Source organism: Oenanthe melanoleuca, chromosome 2 (assembly GCF_029582105.1).
Source record: "Oenanthe melanoleuca isolate GR-GAL-2019-014 chromosome 2, OMel1.0, whole genome shotgun sequence".
Lineage (NCBI taxonomy): Eukaryota > Metazoa > Chordata > Aves > Passeriformes > Muscicapidae > Oenanthe > Oenanthe melanoleuca.
The window spans coordinates 104,021,676-104,038,191 of NC_079335.1; the positions used below are offsets into that span (position 1 = coordinate 104,021,676).

The 16,516-nt window shown below is 36.5% G+C and overlaps 1 protein-coding gene across 1 annotated transcript in view; it reads right to left on the bottom strand.

Moving 5' to 3' along the window:
• Positions 1–1,311: 1,311 nt before the first annotated feature.
• The window catches only part of AVL9 (AVL9 cell migration associated), a 40,578-nt gene continuing 25,373 nt past the window's right edge, over positions 1,312–16,516 (bottom strand). Inside the window, exons 9-16 of the mRNA XM_056483107.1 lie at positions 15,577–15,646; positions 14,423–14,970; positions 11,559–11,693; positions 10,537–10,756; positions 9,068–9,185; positions 8,323–8,376; positions 6,384–6,472; positions 1,312–5,507 (exon numbers count right to left, since the gene is read on the bottom strand). Coding sequence (XP_056339082.1) covers positions 5,413–5,507; positions 6,384–6,472; positions 8,323–8,376; positions 9,068–9,185; positions 10,537–10,756; positions 11,559–11,693; positions 14,423–14,970; positions 15,577–15,646 — 1,329 coding nt within the window. The 3' untranslated portion in view covers positions 1,312–5,412. The remainder of the gene's footprint in view (positions 5,508–6,383; positions 6,473–8,322; positions 8,377–9,067; positions 9,186–10,536; positions 10,757–11,558; positions 11,694–14,422; positions 14,971–15,576; positions 15,647–16,516) is intronic.

Sequence of the window (16,516 nt, forward strand, 5' to 3'; positions counted from 1 at the left end):
TCAATGCCTCTGTTAAGATGCTCATGCACCTGGCACATTGCACTACAGCTAAGGGACACCTGTGGACAAACCTGCAGACCACCGAACTTATTAGCCAAAATAGTGTTTTTCTTCCTTTGTTTTCCATTTCCAGCTACCTTCAAGTTGTTTTCTGGCTTTTTGCTCTGGATTCCTACATGAAAGGAGCTATAATTTAGCCAGACTGAATCAGGCTCACTCTTAAAACCAGTTTCTTTTCACTTCATGCTTAACATTAGCCACACAAAGTTCTGTTTAGTTCCACTTTCAGAAGTATTTAAAATACCTCCCTCCTACAACATTTCTCATGAGCACAGTTCAGCAAGATAGAGTTCTTACAGAGCCTATAAACCCAGAGGAGGAGTCTGAAGAGAAAAAAAACATTAAACGATTTCCAAAATTTAAGAGCTGACACATGATTCAGTCAGCTCTTTGGCACATTGCAAAATCCATATACACACAAATTTTTCACAGCAGCAAAGTCAGTAACCACAGATCATATTAGGCAGTATGTTAAGCTCTCTGTTATTTTTTGCAACTTTCTGGTATGCCTGGACTTTTAAATTCTCCACTGTGTTTCTGTGTGCATTTCTTCAGACATGAGATCAAGTGAGTTCCATTCTCCAGTATTTTCCATCTATTTCATATAGTATGCAAGTGATGTTATTTCCCATATTGTTTTTAAGACAAGATTACAGCTGTACATCTGCCTTCACTTCAAATAACTGTTCTTCCTTCAGTCAAAACATTCTTGCTTGATTATGCTCACCTGATCCAGAAAACAGTGCCATATTATTGGTGATCTGGGTTCAGACAAAAAAAGGAATTTTTATTTTGCTGCTATTAAGGCAAACAGTAATTGTGCTTTCATCAATATTAGTCAATAAATTCAGGGGTAGAAACAAAACAAACAAACAAACAAAAAAAACCACCTTACTTGATCAGTTCATTTTGAAGTATTACTACAAGAGGAACAATGTATGATTCAGTAATTTTGACTCAAGACAGCTAGAATTCCAAGTTCCCTCCCAACTGAGATTAAGCCACCTGTGTTGTAGATGTTATGCACACATGATGTGAATTTGCAGGGAATAAGGTAATCTGAGTAAGGGTCACCATTTAACTGACAGAAGTCATCCATTTCCCTGTTTTTTACTTAATCCATATACTGCTTCTGATGTTGGTTAAAGAATTGGGTCAAGACCAGAACATCACAGAAGTAAAGCTCTGCACCTGCTTTTTTAAGTCAGTCCCTTCTCTAATAAAGCATTAAAGACTCAAAACACCAGGAAGCAATTTGTCATACATCTTTAATCATAATATAATCAAGTAGTGCTTCTCCCTTTAATGAATACTCTCCATGTTACCCTTTTAAATGAAAACCAAATACCGGCAAGAAAGTGAAATTGCAGTGCATAAAAAGCATGACGTAAATTTCTCTTTCAGCATCTTTGCACAACTACTTGCACATGGTCGGAAAAACCTTCCCTATTTTAGGGAATTGCAACCATTCTCTAGACATAACCTTCATCTAATTCACATCTAAATGTTATCCAAGGCAGTCAGTCATTTACCAAATCATTCTCAGACAGGTACAATGACAGCTGCAGTAGAAGTTCTGAAGTTTTAAAACAGCTCACTATGGCAGAGAACTGGATGTGCAGCAATTAATTTACATAACATCTTGATTTTGACCAGATGTCACAATCCACAGAAACTACAAGTTACTTTGAAGCTAAATCTACACCAAATTTTTAGTTGTACTTGAAATTCTTATTGATGTAAGACAGGTCTGTGACCTCCTGAGGACTTGAATCAATTCACAACAAGCAGCACCCCACAGGGAATAAAAAGTCACTCTAGAGGATCCTTTTGTCCTAAATTTGCAAAAAGCAGAATTCATAATCAGTTTAAATGGAAGACAAATTTCAAGAGGACTGCCAGTGAATTACAAGCAGCTACCATTATCAAAACCAGACACCTGCAAGTGTCTTTGGGTAGAATTAATTTATTATAATAATCTGAGCAGATGGAACTTTAAACAGGCTGGATGTATTTTATTTTTCAAGCAGCACAGGAAAAATCAAATACATGTGTGTTCAATTGTCAAGCAACTGTTCCTATGTTTAAAAACTGCATTCACACCTTCACTTTTAGAATTAAATACTGCCACATTAGTTTCTCTGCTTAGCAATAATTTGTATGGAAATCAGAAGCTTGTTTAGGCAAAATATTTTATTTAATTACAAAGGTGCTTGAAACAGAAGTACAAAGTCAAACTAATGCAAAATATCAGAACACTGACCTAAAAATTCTAATTAAATTGTGACATTTGAGGAAACTGGTATGAGATTTGTACAGGAATTAAGGTTATGACAGGAAAATGACTGATGAAAGATGCTGAACACTTCAGTCAAACAAAATATAAGGTCAGCAATACTTAAGTTTTGTGTGGTTCTGGGGACTTACATCTCATATTTGTGCTCAACAGACAGTTCCTCAAAAGCTGGTACATACAAAAAACTGAGGTGAATGCCTGTGATGAGAGAAAATTGAGAGGTGTGCTATTGTGTTACCTGTAAGTCAGTGTGTGCTGCATGTTGACAGCCAGAAATACCTTTGCAACATCAAATCATGACAGAGCTGTAACAATATCTTCACAGCTGACTGATTTGAGGCACTATCACCAATTCACTTTGGACCCATTTTTTCTTACAGTGCAGAAAGAGATGTCAGGGCTTTTGAAATGGAAGTTGACTGCCTAAACCTTTCTGAATAATTAATAATGCATGCACTGGAAATATTAAAGCAGAGTAGAGGAAAACTTGCATTTGCATTGGATTTAACTAAAGAGGTTACAAGTACTAAGTTAAGAAGAGCTTAGATGAATCTCGGTGGCTGCATGCCTTCCTACAGCCCAAAAGTAAGCTTAAGCAAATGTTGGAGAGCAAATGTAGATGTTAATGAAAACAACTAATTATGATGATCACTTCATCTCCACTCACTCATTGAGTCTTAATCACTGTTTAAATCTGAGTTTAAATCCAAGTCCAACTTGCTAGCTGGGTGTCAATTCTTCAAAAGGGGAATACAGAGAGCTAATAAATCAGCCGTATAAATTTGGAGCATTTAAGAATTCAACAGAAAAGAACTCAGGTGAGGAGGTGACAAAGACAAGGATATTGAAAAGGGATCCTTGAAGGTCCTGCTTCTACAGCTTTTACACATAAATACCAACCACTTGCCTGGCTTCTAGAAATCACCATTGTGAGCTCCTAAGCCTAAATATACCTAGGTATGCCTTAGGTTGCTGTAGTTAAGTTTTATAGGTGCTTAAATCCTTTATGCACCTTTCTTCAGTCTTCTCAACAACATAGACCATGACCATTCAAATCCCAGAGCACAGATAATATGTTAGTCATTTCACAAAAGCAAGTGATTATTTTGGTTATTTTCTTACCTGCATGCTGATTCAGAAAGCTCTAGACACACCATGAATAAACAGCTCTAGTCTTATTCACTGCTTTTAAAGTAATATCTAGTCTTTTAAAATATATAAATGTCTTTTACAGAGTTGTGGAATAAAACTGCAAAGAGCATCAGAAGTTTTAGGAGAAATACAAAGGCACAGAAACCAGGAGCAATAGCTGCAGTTTGGTAGATATATCTTACTTGTGTGTCAGAAGCAATAAATTAGTAGAGCTTTAGGGGCATTTTTTGCCCTTTTCAAATCAAACTACTCAAACTGGCTGTTTGCCTTTAGGTTTTCCACAGTCATTCTATCTAGTCTGTCTTGGAAAAAAAATTAAAGAAGGCTTCAAACCAGATCCCACATTTTCAAATCAATGAAGCAAAAAAACTGACAACCAAGTTGCTGGACAGTGACAACATGATGCAAGTGTGGCTTTTCTATTAACTTTACAAATGCACATAAGGAATTCAAACATAATTTCCTAAAAACATTTGAGCCTTCTCATTTATCTCTTGTACAGCTGCTGCATTTTATTTGAGGAACAGGAAATATAACCATGACTACAAATCTTGGCCCCAGAAAAGAACATGGCAAAATGCTGACAGATATTGATGAGACAATAAACTAAGAGCCTTTTGGTACAGAAAGGTTGGAACACTTGATAATGTTGAGAGCAACATATGGGGATCTCAGAAGGCATCTAGAGGCACGCACATTGCAAGAAAGCAGGAAATAATCTCCCTTGGAATCAAGACATATAAGAAGTGCAATATGCTTGCATACAGAAAACACCACATGCATGTTACATAGGAAATAAAGCATTATGCCACATCTTTTCAAATTAACTATTATATTTCTTCACACAAGGATACAAACTGGGCTGTTCTAGTTACTCTCCGTTCTAGTGTTACTTTCCTGATGAAAAAAGCAATTATCCAAACAACACATTCCCTGAGTTGACACAGAAAATCCACATAGCTGATTTTCATTCAGAAGAGTCCTCATAACTTTACAGGGGAGGGGGGAAACACACAGAGTTTGCTACTGTGCTAGTTTTGGGTGGGTTTAGTACTTCATATTCATACATATGCAACTACATTAATGTTGTAATTACATCTTAACTTAAAAAACTGTCTATGATCCAATCCCAATTTGGGAGAAATGCTTTGTAATTCTTTCCCTGAAGAGATCTCTCTAACTGGAATCCTATTCACATCCCAGGGTAAAAACTCAGCCAAAACATACACTAAGGTATGAAGGCCTACTGTATAACATGAAAAAAAACTACTGATTTTGCAACTGTCACACAGATTTGGAGACACAAAGAGAGCTAGAGATAGATATGGATACAGGGTATAGAGGAAAAAAAATTTTGTCAGCCACAGTCTTACTCTGCACCTTGTTGATTTTAATTTGCAGGTAAAAGTGTGAAAATTCCACCCTTTAAGGGCTGCAGAGACTTTCTCAAATCCAACCTAAAAGAGGAATTATTATTTATATTTATAATCTGATTATTTCTAACAAGAATTCACAAACATTTGACTATCTGGATTGAAAAATAGAACTACTTTACATAAATATCTTCAACATCCAAGAAAATGTACAAATCTAAAGTCAAACACATTTGGCTTGCAACAAGCCCCATTTGCTATTGTCTTTATAAAGGCTCAGTTATTAAAGAGAAGTAGTCATTTTAAATATAACCAATACACTACAAATGCCATCCCATTGCATGGTGACACTCAACATTCTTCTGTACTTCTAGGGAAAGTGAATAATAACATTCCACATCTGCTTGCAAGCAACATATACCTTATTTTGGTCCAGGGTAGGTAAATCTCCACTCCTACATTTTGGAGTGGTCTTTTTACAGCTCAGAGAAAGATTGCACCTGAAATAGCAGCATTCCGCCAAACCAGCACTTAGTCCCCGAGGCTTTGGGTTGAGTGTGTGAAAGTGGAGAACCATGATGACATTGCTGATTTTGCACTTGTGAAGGCTCCTCCAACAGACTGACCTGCAATACAAAACAAAGATCAATAGTGAAGTGTTATCTTTACTGAGTTGCTACAAAGAAATATTAACAATTAAGTGTCATCCTTACTGAGTTGCTACAAAGAAATATTAAAAAAAAACCAACTTAATCAGTTTTCCAATTTGGGATTTAAAATCCAATTCCAGATTCTGTGCCAGAAAATATTCAAAGAACTTGAACACAGCAGCTCAGCAGAAATGGGCTACGGTGTCCTTTGCCTGGGAAGGCTTGGCAGACTTTGGGCTGAAAGGCACTCCTGACCAGAAAGCACCACAGCAAAAAGAAAAGACAGACTCCAATGGAATTAAAGAGAAAGTTAAACAATTTTTGGTACAGGTATTGCCAAACTATCAGACCTCCTAATGGATGAACTCTCATTAACTCACACTGCAAGATGACAATGTGATAATGTCCCTGTTCAAGTGACACAAGTACTTTTCCAGAAAGTTACAAATTGCTGCGAAATCTGCAGAAACTGACACAAGGACTTTTTCTGATCTCAACTGACTTTGGACAGTGTCAGTCAAAATGATATCAAAGTTGAGAATAACTCAATGCAGATACTGGTCAAAATATTTACCAGATTACAAGGAATCTCCTACCTGAACTTCTCTCTTCCCATATGCACCTCCAGGCCACATTGGAAAAGGAATGTACGCTAATTTCTTTATCTAGCTGCTTTTCTTTCTGTTATTACACAATATATGGGGCCTCAATCACCAGCTTTACCCTTCAAAATGTTGCTCTGATTTGTGCATGTTATACAATACACTTGAACTAAAAGAGAATATAACTGAGAAATGGAATGCTTCTTCAAAAAAATCCAGCATAGATGTAAACTTTTAAATATATTCTTACCTACAGCTTTTCCTGTTTGTACCACATTCCGGCTAGTAGAAACCATCGCATTTCCAATCTTCTTTCCACGTTCACTGTTTTGCACTGAGCTGAACAAGAGAGATACTGAAAACTGTTAGTTGACTGACTTCTTATTACTCCCAGGTGTAAGTAAACTAGTTAAAGTAGGTATCATTACACACAGATTTACAAAGCATACATATATATATATACAGTTCACATATATGGTCAAGCCCAACTCCTGCGTTCATCTTATCCACAGAAACCAGTTCAGCAAGCTTCTGAGAGGATGAAAAGATGCTGCCAGCAGGACAGGAAATCAAAACACCCAATGGTTCATTCTTACACATCCATCTTTCACAGACTCCATTGGGTTGGAAAAGACCTTTGAGACCATGGAGTCCAACCCAGGACTGAACATTACCCTGTCAACCAGACCATGGCTCTGAGGTCCAGTCTTTCCTTAAACACCTCAAGGGACAGTGACTCCACTACCTCCCTAGGCAGCTCATTCCAACGCTCAATCAATCTTTCCTAAACGTTTACCAAAATGCATTTATGATCAAAACTACAAAGTCAGATTTGCAGTAGTTTTGGGAATTCTTAGCCCTAATACATAACCTTTAAACAGAACAGTAAGTGCAACTGATCAGTCCTTGTTTCTAGATAGAGCTTACCTTGTATCTTTACCTAAGATTAAATTTTTGATCAAGGACAGTTTACACTCATGCTTTTGTTAAAGAAATGCAAGAAAATTACAGACATAGTCATCATTTGGAAAGAAAAGCACAAAAGCAATCAGTTCTACTGCACAAGTACAATCAGTTGAAAATAATCTCATTTAGTTTTAAATTGCAACTTTCAAGTCCACATTTCAGGCTTTGAAAACCTATTAATGTGAAACTTAACAACACATCATGCCACATTCTTTTCCCACTTTTAAAATCTTTAGTGTAGATAGAAAAGGCAGAAAAAACAGAATACACCAAAACCAAGTCTAGGCTCAGTGTGCAAAGGCAAGTAATTTTGATGAGGATCTGGTATCAAAATCCCACTTGCAGAATAAAGGCACTGTTGTAAAAATACTTTTTATTAGAAGCACACTAGGAACGACTGGTCCTTTTACACTGATGTCACACTACCCCAAAGAGTTAGTAACCCTTTCAAAAAAGGGGACAAAAACAGACTGAACAGGCACCTCCAGAGCTTTCAAATTAAGACTTTGTAGAAAGATCATCCATTAATAAAAGAGTGAGAGACTGTTGTTTTATGGTTAGCACAGCTAAATGAGGAAAAAAATCCATTTTGCCTAGTGCATAAACCCCAGGCTGAATTCTGGCTTTATTTAGCACTGAACAGCTATGGAAAAAACAAGCACCACTGAGTTTTAGAGTTGAATTTTAAAGGCAGCAGTTGAGATCAACTTCAAGTTCAGCTGAGTCTAGTACAATAAGACTATGCAAAACTCATTTGAAACTTATAACTTGAAGGAACTGAACCACATCTCACTATGCATACAGTGAAGTTTGAATTTTACAACAATGCTGCATTAAAACCAGATAATTAGAAAGGAAAAAAAAAAAAAAAGCTGTTTTGTCCTAATAATGAGACCTAAAGTCAAGTCACTGATGGAGGTTTTAACAGCTTTAGCTGACTAATTAGAAGTAAACGTACAAAAGCCTTATAATTGCAATGCAAAAATCAGGTCTATATTATGTAAAGTCTAACACAAAATAGTGCATTAGCCTTTTTTTTGAAATTATTTATTTCAGGAAAATGTTTTATCTTTAGATGTGGTGACGTTTTGCAAGAGAACTTTTGAGTATAGTTTCATGAAGATAGCCAGTTTGAATCCTTATCTTGTTTAGTTCACAATAGCATAGTTATTGATATTTGACCACACTTCTAAAAAATACAAATCAAAGTGCTATGTACTTACTGTGACAACCTTAACTTAACATCAGATACAGAGTACTGTCCCTGGAACGGATGGCTAGAGGGGAAGGAAAAATCCAAGAAAACATTAATTTCTTTTTCATGATGAATCTGTATCACATTATCACATGATTAGCTATATTCCCCTCTGTGACTTAACAAAAAGAAAAATTTTAAATATTTTGCAGATACACTACTCTATCGCTTCACAGAAGTCTGGGTTGCAGTGTCTATTCAATGACAGATTTCTTATGAATGACCTGAAAGATGCCTTCTATTTACAGATGAGATATTAACAACCTTTTCACACTAAGTCAAAAGCACCTCCTTCCAGTAACACAAATAGAAAACATCCCTAAAGTAGACCAAAAGAGCTTTGTAGGTCTAAGGGAAAAAACCTTTTTCACACTACAGCAACTGACAAAGTAAAAGCAGCAGAGTAATAATCCACACTAAACAGAACACAAGCCTGGCATTGTCACATCTTTCAGTGAAAATGCACACAAAACAGCCACTTCCCCTCTATCCCACCAGTGACAACTTTGGACACAGCTACTCCCTGCACACCTGGAAGCAACTAATAAAAAGCAGAACCATCTGAGGGCAATTCCTGAAGAATGACAAACCTTCTGTAGCTAGGGACAGCTGACAATCAACTTGAACAAGCTTCACTTCTGCTGACTCTGGATATGTTTTTCTTCATAAAACTACTGCCCCAAATTAGAGTAAATACTACAAAATTTCCTTACCTAGAGTTTACCTCTGCAAGAGCTGGATGCTTATTGCTATTCCATACTCTATAGTTGTGGGTGTTTTTCCAGGCTGTTACAAATGCTGTTCCAAAGTCTGACAATATCTTTTCATTGTCTGATAAATTAAAATAAAGATGAGAATTTGAAGAAATTAGAGATCTAATAATTACAAGACAAATTACTTTTTTCTTGTAAGAAAAATTTCATTTTTCCAGGCTCTTATCAAGTCAATAACAATTAGAACTCCAGTACTAAAACCTGGGTACTTCAAAAATGGTTTACAGTACCAGAGGACAAGAGGGGAAAAAAAAAAAAAAAAAGCTAAAAATTACTTTTCCTATATTAAATTCATTTATAAAGCTCTAAGAACTCAACTGAGAAAAAAAGTAATCCAAATATATGTCTCTTGACTTTTTCTCTGGGCAATGACAGGAAAGGGAAAAGAATGGCCACATAGCAACCAAGAACAAAAACACAATTTGCAGTGGTCTTGGTCAGATATATTGGGCTTTGCTGTACTGTTATTACTCATTCAAATTTAGTAACTTCCAAATCCATTCCAAAACTGCAGTAGGAAATCCTGTGGAATAAACTTATCATAACCTTAACCCCTTTAAAACACTGAAGAGTATGGGAAATAATTTAACAGCCAGCCAGTGCAGTATTATGAGTTCCCAGAAAACCCTGATATTTCATATCAATCTAGTAATCTTCTTAAAATATTAATTTTGTCAGACCAATAACTTGGCATCTTCCAGACTTTAAAATCAGGTTCTCAATCCCATGCTTTCTCATATATACCACAAAACAAAATCTGAATTTAAATTAGTGTGAACAGAGAAAAATCATTATGAGAATGAAGTTAAAAGGGTAAGTGCAGGGCAAGCTAAACATTTTCCACAAATAAACACTGATTCTTTTATTTATATTCATACAAAACATTGGAACATAGAGAATTCCTTCTGAGGTAAAGCAAAAAATGTTGAGTTCCAGGAAACAAAAGCTTATAAAGCCTGTAAATGACACTTTTCGTGTATGTGAATCCCTACTTAGGACCATGGCAAGAACGGAAAAGAGCTGGAACAGTCTAGCAAAACTTCCTGAAGACAGATGCTTAACTTCATGTCTCCTTGAATCCAAGTAGTTTCCCAAAATTAACTTCACGTTGCAACACAATCTAGAATACACTCAGATTTGTAAGTCTCATCCCATACAGGTTTCAGGTACTTATGAGGAAAACTTAATCAATGAGAAGAAGATATTCTAATAAGAAAGTGTCTGTAAGACTGTGAATTAATAACAAGCTTGTTAAGAAGTAACAAGGATAGCCAAAGACAACTTAAAAAGCAGTCTAAAATGAAACTTTAAGTAGAGGGCAATCCACTGACAGACTACACGACAGCAACAGAGCAAATGCTTGACATGTCCACCCTCATCTCTACCCCTAGACAAGGTATCTGTTCTACCTGGTTGCAGCACAGCAGCAAGTAGTGCGTGAAGATAAGCACTGAACTGAGCCCTGATCCACTCATCTCCTCCTTCCCATCCAGTGCCATCAAGGAATACATCATCTCTGTTCTCAGTTACATGCTTCACCAAGTAATCTGAAAATCTTAGGTCAGCAGTTGTTGGGTTCAGGATCTTACGGAGTTCTGGATCGTGGATTTGCACATGAGCATCTTCTATCTGTTTGAAATAATTCCAAGGGTAAATATTTATCTAAATAAAAGTGTTTATACAGACTTTACACTACTACATATTGCTATCTAAATTTAAACCCTCATTTCCCCAAAATACCAAGAAGAAACAAATGGCCAAAGAAACAATGAACTAAATGCTCTCAGAAAGTCAGATACTGCTCTGATTTATCCAGAATTTGATCATTTCCCTGGCACACAGTAAAAGCTGCTTATTTGACAGGATTTGGAAAAAGTTTGGCAAGGGAAGTATGGTGCTCTTTGATTATCACCTCTATTTATTAAGTTAATTACCTATATGGAACCATCTTAGGTTACCAGATGGTGATTATATAGTTCCGTCTATTTGCTAGAAGTGACACAGTGGGTGTTTTAGATACTGTGGTTTTACCCTCTTGATTAAATCAGATGGAAGTCAAATCAGTACCTGCATCTGATTCTCATCTTGCAAGCACTTATTTTTTAAGTCCTCACTAAAAAGCCATGAAAAAGCCCATGATATGAAAAATGAAATTACATCACCAACACAAAAAAAAAATTAACAAGTGCCCTGCAAATCCAAATATCAGATACATATGAAATATGGGCAATAGTTTTGCACAGCTTGCCCTAATCTTGCCTAATCTTGCCCTCTCAAGTAATAGAAATTTAACAAACTTCTGCATCTGAGAATTTATTTCATATGGAAGGAATTCAAAATTCAGGCATACATATGAAACTGTAAAGCTGCATTTAAAATAGAACCTCAGTTCCCTCCAACTTTCCCCCAGCTCAAATACAAAGACCCATACTTCCACAACTGCATCACTCAGGTGTTTCTGCTGACGGAACAGGATATTGGTTGCTCCCGCAACAAAGCCGCGGACTGTCACATCCGACAGGAGATGATGCTGCTGCAGCGCCATGTACGGCAAACAAAGGTACCCCTGGAGCAACAGAGACATTCAGAGAAATAACATTTTAAAAAGTGCCTGTATGCAGAGGTTTTCCTAATAAAAGCCAGCATATTTTACCCAGAATGAACCTTGGTTATTACAGTTTCAGCCACAATCATCAGTTGTTTTGCTACATTTGTGAAGTGAAGCCATCAGATTCCACATGAATTAAATTTTTTAAGAGACTGTGTTGCCTTTTAGTCTCAGGATTGAAACTGAAATCCAAAGCAAAGGATGAGAATTTAATGTGCTTGTAAGGTAACAGAATAAGAGCAATAATAAGCATCAAGAATGAGGCCTCAGATCAGTTAAGAGACAAGAAGCCAATGGAGATAAGGATTCATCTCTTTAGCTGTGCATATGATGTCTTCTGGTAGTTGTGAGACACATAATGCAGGAAAGCTACTGACAGCTATCCACATCTTGTGGATGGAAATTTCCAGACACCAGACATAGCAATCAATTTTTTGATAAGCATATGTAAGTCTCCTTTAAGAAGGAGCAGGACAGAAAGCAATACACTGTGCTTTTTAGCCACTTCAGAGTGGTAAGTTAATCTAGTATCCTGCACTCCAGTTAAAAAAAAAAACAAACACCTGTAACATTTTGAAAAAAAGGCTTTGAATTAGTCATTAAGGGATTATTGAGAGGTAGATGTAGGTAAATTTCTTTTTAAACATAGGACCAGCATTCCCCTGGCATCTAATTCCAGCTGTTCACCTGCATAAAGCCCAAAGCAATTTTTCACTAGGGCTAATGGCACATTGGACAGAAACAAAGAGCACACACACTATCACTCAGTACATGGTAATTGGAAACATATGGAAGAAAGAAGCATAACTACTCCATTTTTTTATATTAGACACAGGGATGGCCTTAGAGATGACAAGCACTTATCAGCCTGTGTCAAAGGAACAACAGTGCTTTGAAAGGAATCACAAACCTAAAATGGGAAGTTTTCAAAAAATACAGCTTAAGAAGCAGGAAAAGGAAGGTTTAATTACTGTATACTAAAGTAGCAAAGTCTGGGAAATCTTTCACTATTTAAAGTATCAAATTTCAGTTTACAAATGCACATTTATAAGTACAACTTTTATTTCCATGAACATGTTCCATTCTTTTTTAAAAGAATGCAAACGAAATTACTATTATATCTTACAGAACTGATACTAAAGAACACAAGTACCACAAGCTATTTTCTCTTATGCTCAGGTGTACCTTGGTAATTATTATGGCACCCCACAAAACCTCCTCCCATTCAAATTTGTCAGATTGATTAGTCTTTCCATGGCATGGCATAAAACAATCCTGAGATAAGAGCTCTAAATGAGATGTAAACTTTCCAGTAAGTGGTTAAAACTGTAACTTTGAATCAGATTTTTCTGCTAACTCAGACATGCGAAGCGTTTTTGCTTTAATTACACTGGCTGAACTCAAGTGAAAAGTGCCTTTGTGGAACATGTAGAAACTGTCAACTTCCTTAAAATTCTTTCCATTTAATGAGCTTAGCAGCAAACAAAAGTTTGTACTTGGAGGTCCCCTTACCAGTTATTTTATTCTTGCTTTCCATCTAGTATTTTCAAAGAACTAGACTAAATACAACTTACAGGCCATAGCTCACATTAGTCAGATCATAAGGACAAACATCAGATGCAGATCTTTGTTGAAACAGTATTTATAGTGGTGACATGAGGTAATACAGAGCAATGACATTTGAACTGCTCACTTGGGCCCACAGAGTGTACTACTTCTAATGAAAGCTACAGTGAGAAGCTTAAACACAATGGTAAAATACAACATTCTGCAAGGAAATGCAAATAAGTCCCCGCAAAGGAAGAAAAAACACTTTGAATATCAGCAGCTTGAGGAAATAAATCTGAATCTTATCTTCTACTATGGGCACATGTTTATTTAGAAGTTTATTACACTAAAAACAAAACAATGAAAGGTACTATATAACTTCTTTTATTGATAGCAGTATCTTTAAAAGGGATGCATTCTAACTGGTTTTTATGGTAAACTAACCCTACTTACCAGACCTATTACTTGATATCTGACTATGCCTAATCAGAGTCCTTAGAGATTCTGTACTACCTGGAGTTCAGTTAGGTACCAGTGCAAGCTTAAAATTCAGAAGCTCAGCACCATGCACAGAAAGAGAGACACAGACAAATAGAAAGTTATCGCAGACAGGAGGGTGAAATTTCATCTTATATATTTTTTATGTCTGTGTGTATGTATATATACATTTATATACACACTTTGTGCATATATACACATATGCATTTAAAAATACATATATAGATATATATTAAAAGAGGCAAACCTAGACTTAGGTGTCAGCAAAGGTAGAACTTTCAGAATCTTTGTTTAGATTAAGGTATCTAAAGGTTTCTGAAGTACTCTGATCTTGCCCTACACAGGTTAGATCACCAATTCCTCAGAGTAAAGGAAAACTGTAGTTTCTGCTACATACAATTTATTTAACACAGTGGGGCTGCAAGTTATCACCATGTAAAATTGCAAATAGTAATAAAGTATAGGTATGAAAGTAGAATGCAAATATGCATGTGCACAACCCTCTCAGGCCTTCCTACCTGCCTAGGAGATGTAGTACCCTACTGTTCAGCTGGAGTTCAGAAGCTAAAATTATTTTAGCCACTTCTGGAAAAAAAGAAAAGTCTTTATGAGTTACCAAGTACCACAAAGAACATGCTTACCTTTGTAAAAATAGCCAGTGGCATCCCATACTGGTCCTCTTCCAACCCAGACACCAGTCCTTGAACAAGCACCATGTGCCCAGTGTTTGCCTGGGGCTGCACAGTGATGGGGAGGCCTTCGGAGCTCACGCCATTGCTCTGAAGATTTTCCACCTGTTCTGATGCTGGATTCTCACGTTCTCCTTCTTTCAAATTAGACTCCTCCAAAATGCTGGGATCTAGGGTCTCCCAGTCACTTTCTGAGGATGCTGGAGAACCATGGGAAGGAACTTTCAAGCGCTGCACAGTACAGCTGGAGGACTGAGCTCCATTGCAAGACTTCTCGGGCTGGGAGAAAGGCACATTTGCTTTTTGACCTTCCAGTGAATTATTTCCTGCCATCTTCCTGTCTCCCTTTCCCATTCCTAAGTTTGCATTTGAAGCATCAGCAGCAGACACAGAAACATAGTCATCCAACTGTGGTGTATTTTCCCGCAAGCCAGCATCCTCTGATATGCTCTTTCTTGGTCTGTACTGTGAGCAGTCACTAAGACCATGTTCAATCATACCTGGAAAGAACAGCACACACAAATATCAGTACCTCAACTGAAATTTAAGTGACTTCTGTGGACAGGGGGCAGGGGGGAAAGGTGCTCTTGTGTACACAGAGGAAATAATGTATTTTAAAACTAGTTTGGGGAGGGAGGGGTTAAAAAACCCAAACCCAAACCCTACACTTTCTCTCCTAAAGAATCTGCCCTAACATTTTGCTTTAAGAATACTGGTTAGAAGCTAAAGATTAGCAAGGGTAGGGATTGTGTTGTTTTTTTTTTGTTGTTTTTAAGAGCACACGTGCAAGGAAAATTTTATATTTTGTTGTTTTAAGGAACTCAACAGGAATGTATTACTTATTCAGGGGACCCACCTATGTTACGTACAGGAAATACAGAAAATCCAGTGGCTCCAATTAAGCATAAGAAATAACCCATAAAGTGCAAGTAGTAAGTGTTAGGAGGTGTGTGCATAGTACATGGAACATGCACACAAGTTACCCATTTTTCAGGCAACATATTAACCTAGCTTTATTATCACAAGTTGATTTCCAAGTGACAGCACAACCTGTCTCAGTTATCACCAGAAAGCATACAAAAAGAAGTTCAAACTTCTCTTCTTACCAGGAAAGAGTGACAAGACAGTCATCAGAGCTCCCACCAATCTATTTACAGGAGAAATATAAAACAACACCTGGTGGCAGGAGGGAGGGCAATGGGAGGAAGAGAGAATGCAAAAGAAGAAAGGGGAATTAGGGAGGGGAGAATGAGAAAAATAACATTACACTTATGCATGACAAATGACACATGCAAACTATTCAAGGCACTGCTTTTTATGTTATATTAGAAAGTTTGCTTACTAGCAAAACTTCCTACAACAGTTCAAAGTAAATATTTAAATATGTCTACAGAATCCTTATGTAATATTTGTTTTATATATATATATATATATATATATATATAAATATATACACACACATGTGTTTGCAATACACTTCTCAGTTATTCAGATTTTTCTACTGGTTTTTAAGATTTTTTTTCCAAATTACTGAGGAACTGACAGAAAAAAGTTGTTCCTGGCACGCTGAATAAATTCTTGCTCATTTGTAGCACATTAAATTCTCTGTTATAAATCAAAGAGGCAAAATAATCTCCATTCCAGAACACTGATACAAACCTATGCAAAACCATTTCTTTTAAGGAGTTATATTAAGGATATGTAGATAAATGAAAAACAGGATAAATGCTGCATGCATTTATTACAGTAATATTCTTATGTAACAAAAAAGATATTTTGGAAACAGAAGATATGACAGATACTCATTTTGGTAAAGCACTTAAGGCATAATATGGGAAAAAAGAATCTTCTTAATTAAATAAGAGAGACTGGAATTAGTAAATTAGTCAGGAATTCAAAAGGTAGTGTCAAACGCTAGCAATGAAAGAAGAAACAGAAGCCAGACTGAATATTACTAATGGAATTTCTTCAAAATAGGCCTTCAGAGTAAAAAAGGGAGGGAAAAAAAAACCCCAAAAAAACCCAAAACAACTTAATTTCAAAAAA